A 1,541-nucleotide genomic window follows, 5' to 3' on the forward strand; every position below is an offset into this window, starting at 1 on the left:
TGTTTCCTGTCTCTTTGTGGATGTTTCGTGTCTCTGATCATTTTGTCTCGTTCCTGTTGTTGGTATTTTGTGTGTCTGTGTCGTGTCGTGTCATCACCTTGTCGTTCAGCAGCTGGTCCAGGTCCTTCTGCAGTTTGCTGACTGAACTTTGAGCTTCGTTCAGCTGCAGCTTCACAGAGTTCAGTTCTTCGTCCAGACGAAGGTTCTCCTGCAAACATGATCAGAACCAGAGTTCTGTTTGTTTCAGCACATTGAAACTAGAACCTTCAGTCTGAGCACAGACGACTCAGCGTCAGCATTATTTACATTGAACTGAACTCACCACAGACGTTACGTCAACAGATCAGTGAGTTAAACTTCAGATTCAGGACATTTCAGAGTTTTTCTATATTATTTTTGTCTCTTGTACGGAAGCCGAGAGTGGTCATGGCCGCACATTTTTTTAAATTCTCGAGATAACGGGATAATTATCTCGCCATCTTGAGAAAACGAACACCGTTTCGGCTGTCACTTCAGCCTTCATCAGAAGTTGTCGGACTTCCTGGTGTGACGTATCTTATATCGACAGCTGACCGGGAACTCCGACATGACGTGTCATGAGAACAGCTGACCGGGCACGACAGCTTACAACGAAGCGCTCGTGCCCGGTCTCGTCTGCCCTCCGGCCCCCGCTGGTGACTGAGGATGGAATCCCAGGTGTGTGGGAGGTCCCACACACCTGGGATTCCATCCTGGACCGGGCACGAGCAGGCAAACACAAACACCAATTATCTCGTTTTCACGAGAAAACGATTCTTGTTATCCTGAGATAACGAGAAAATTAACTCGTTATCTCGAGAAGACGGCGAAGAAAGAACAGTAGCGGAAAACGACCGCTCTGGGCTTCCGTACTCTTGAATCATCCATCCATCCATCCATCTTCTCCCGCTTATCCGGGGTCGGGTCGCGGAGGCAGCAGCCTGAGCAGAGCCGCCCAGACTTCCCGATCCGCACACATCCTCCAGCTCTTCCGGGGGGACCCCGAGGCGTTCCCAGGCCAGTCGAGAGACATAGTCTCTCCAACGTGTCCTGGGTCTTCCCCGAGGCCTCCTCCCCTCCTCTTGAATCATTTTCATGTAAATTTTCCCGCCACCTGTCAGTGACAGGTACACAGCCTCTCCAGTGTCTGCAGCAGGTAAATGAAGCTCACCTGTTTGGCGCTGCTCAGCTCCTCCTGAAGCTCCGCCTCCTGCGCCCGCAGCAGCTGCAGCTCCTCCTGCATGGCGCTGCGCTCTCTGTCCGCCTGCTGCAGCAGCGCCTCGCTCTCCTGCTCTGACTGGCTGCGCAGCGCAGTCAGCCTATCACGGAAGTCCTGCTCCAGGTCTCTGCCAATCACAGAGCAGCTTGTCAGTCTGAGCAGTGTACTGTCTTCAGAGCTTCTTTTTAACTAATAACTGATCAATAACCTGTTTGATCAGGACACCAGAGGAGCTCAATATCCCAGATGTCCTACCTGGTCCTGGACACAGTCCTACCTGGTCCTGGTCACAGTCCTACCTGGT

General features: G+C 52.1%; 1 protein-coding gene across 1 annotated transcript in view; it reads right to left on the reverse strand.

Moving 5' to 3' along the window:
* The window catches only part of ninl (ninein-like), a 38,847-nt gene that overhangs the window by 19,857 nt on the left and 17,449 nt on the right, over positions 1 to 1,541 (reverse strand). Inside the window, exons 9-11 of the mRNA XM_008303392.1 lie at positions 1,515 to 1,536; positions 1,190 to 1,364; positions 98 to 208 (exon numbers count right to left, since the gene is read on the reverse strand). Of these exons, the coding sequence (XP_008301614.1) occupies positions 98 to 208; positions 1,190 to 1,364; positions 1,515 to 1,536 (308 nt within the window). The remainder of the gene's footprint in view (positions 1 to 97; positions 209 to 1,189; positions 1,365 to 1,514; positions 1,537 to 1,541) is intronic.

Source organism: Stegastes partitus, unplaced genomic scaffold (assembly GCF_000690725.1).
Source record: "Stegastes partitus isolate 25-593 unplaced genomic scaffold, Stegastes_partitus-1.0.2 Scaffold1996, whole genome shotgun sequence".
In the NCBI taxonomy this organism is placed as follows: domain Eukaryota; kingdom Metazoa; phylum Chordata; class Actinopteri; family Pomacentridae; genus Stegastes; species Stegastes partitus.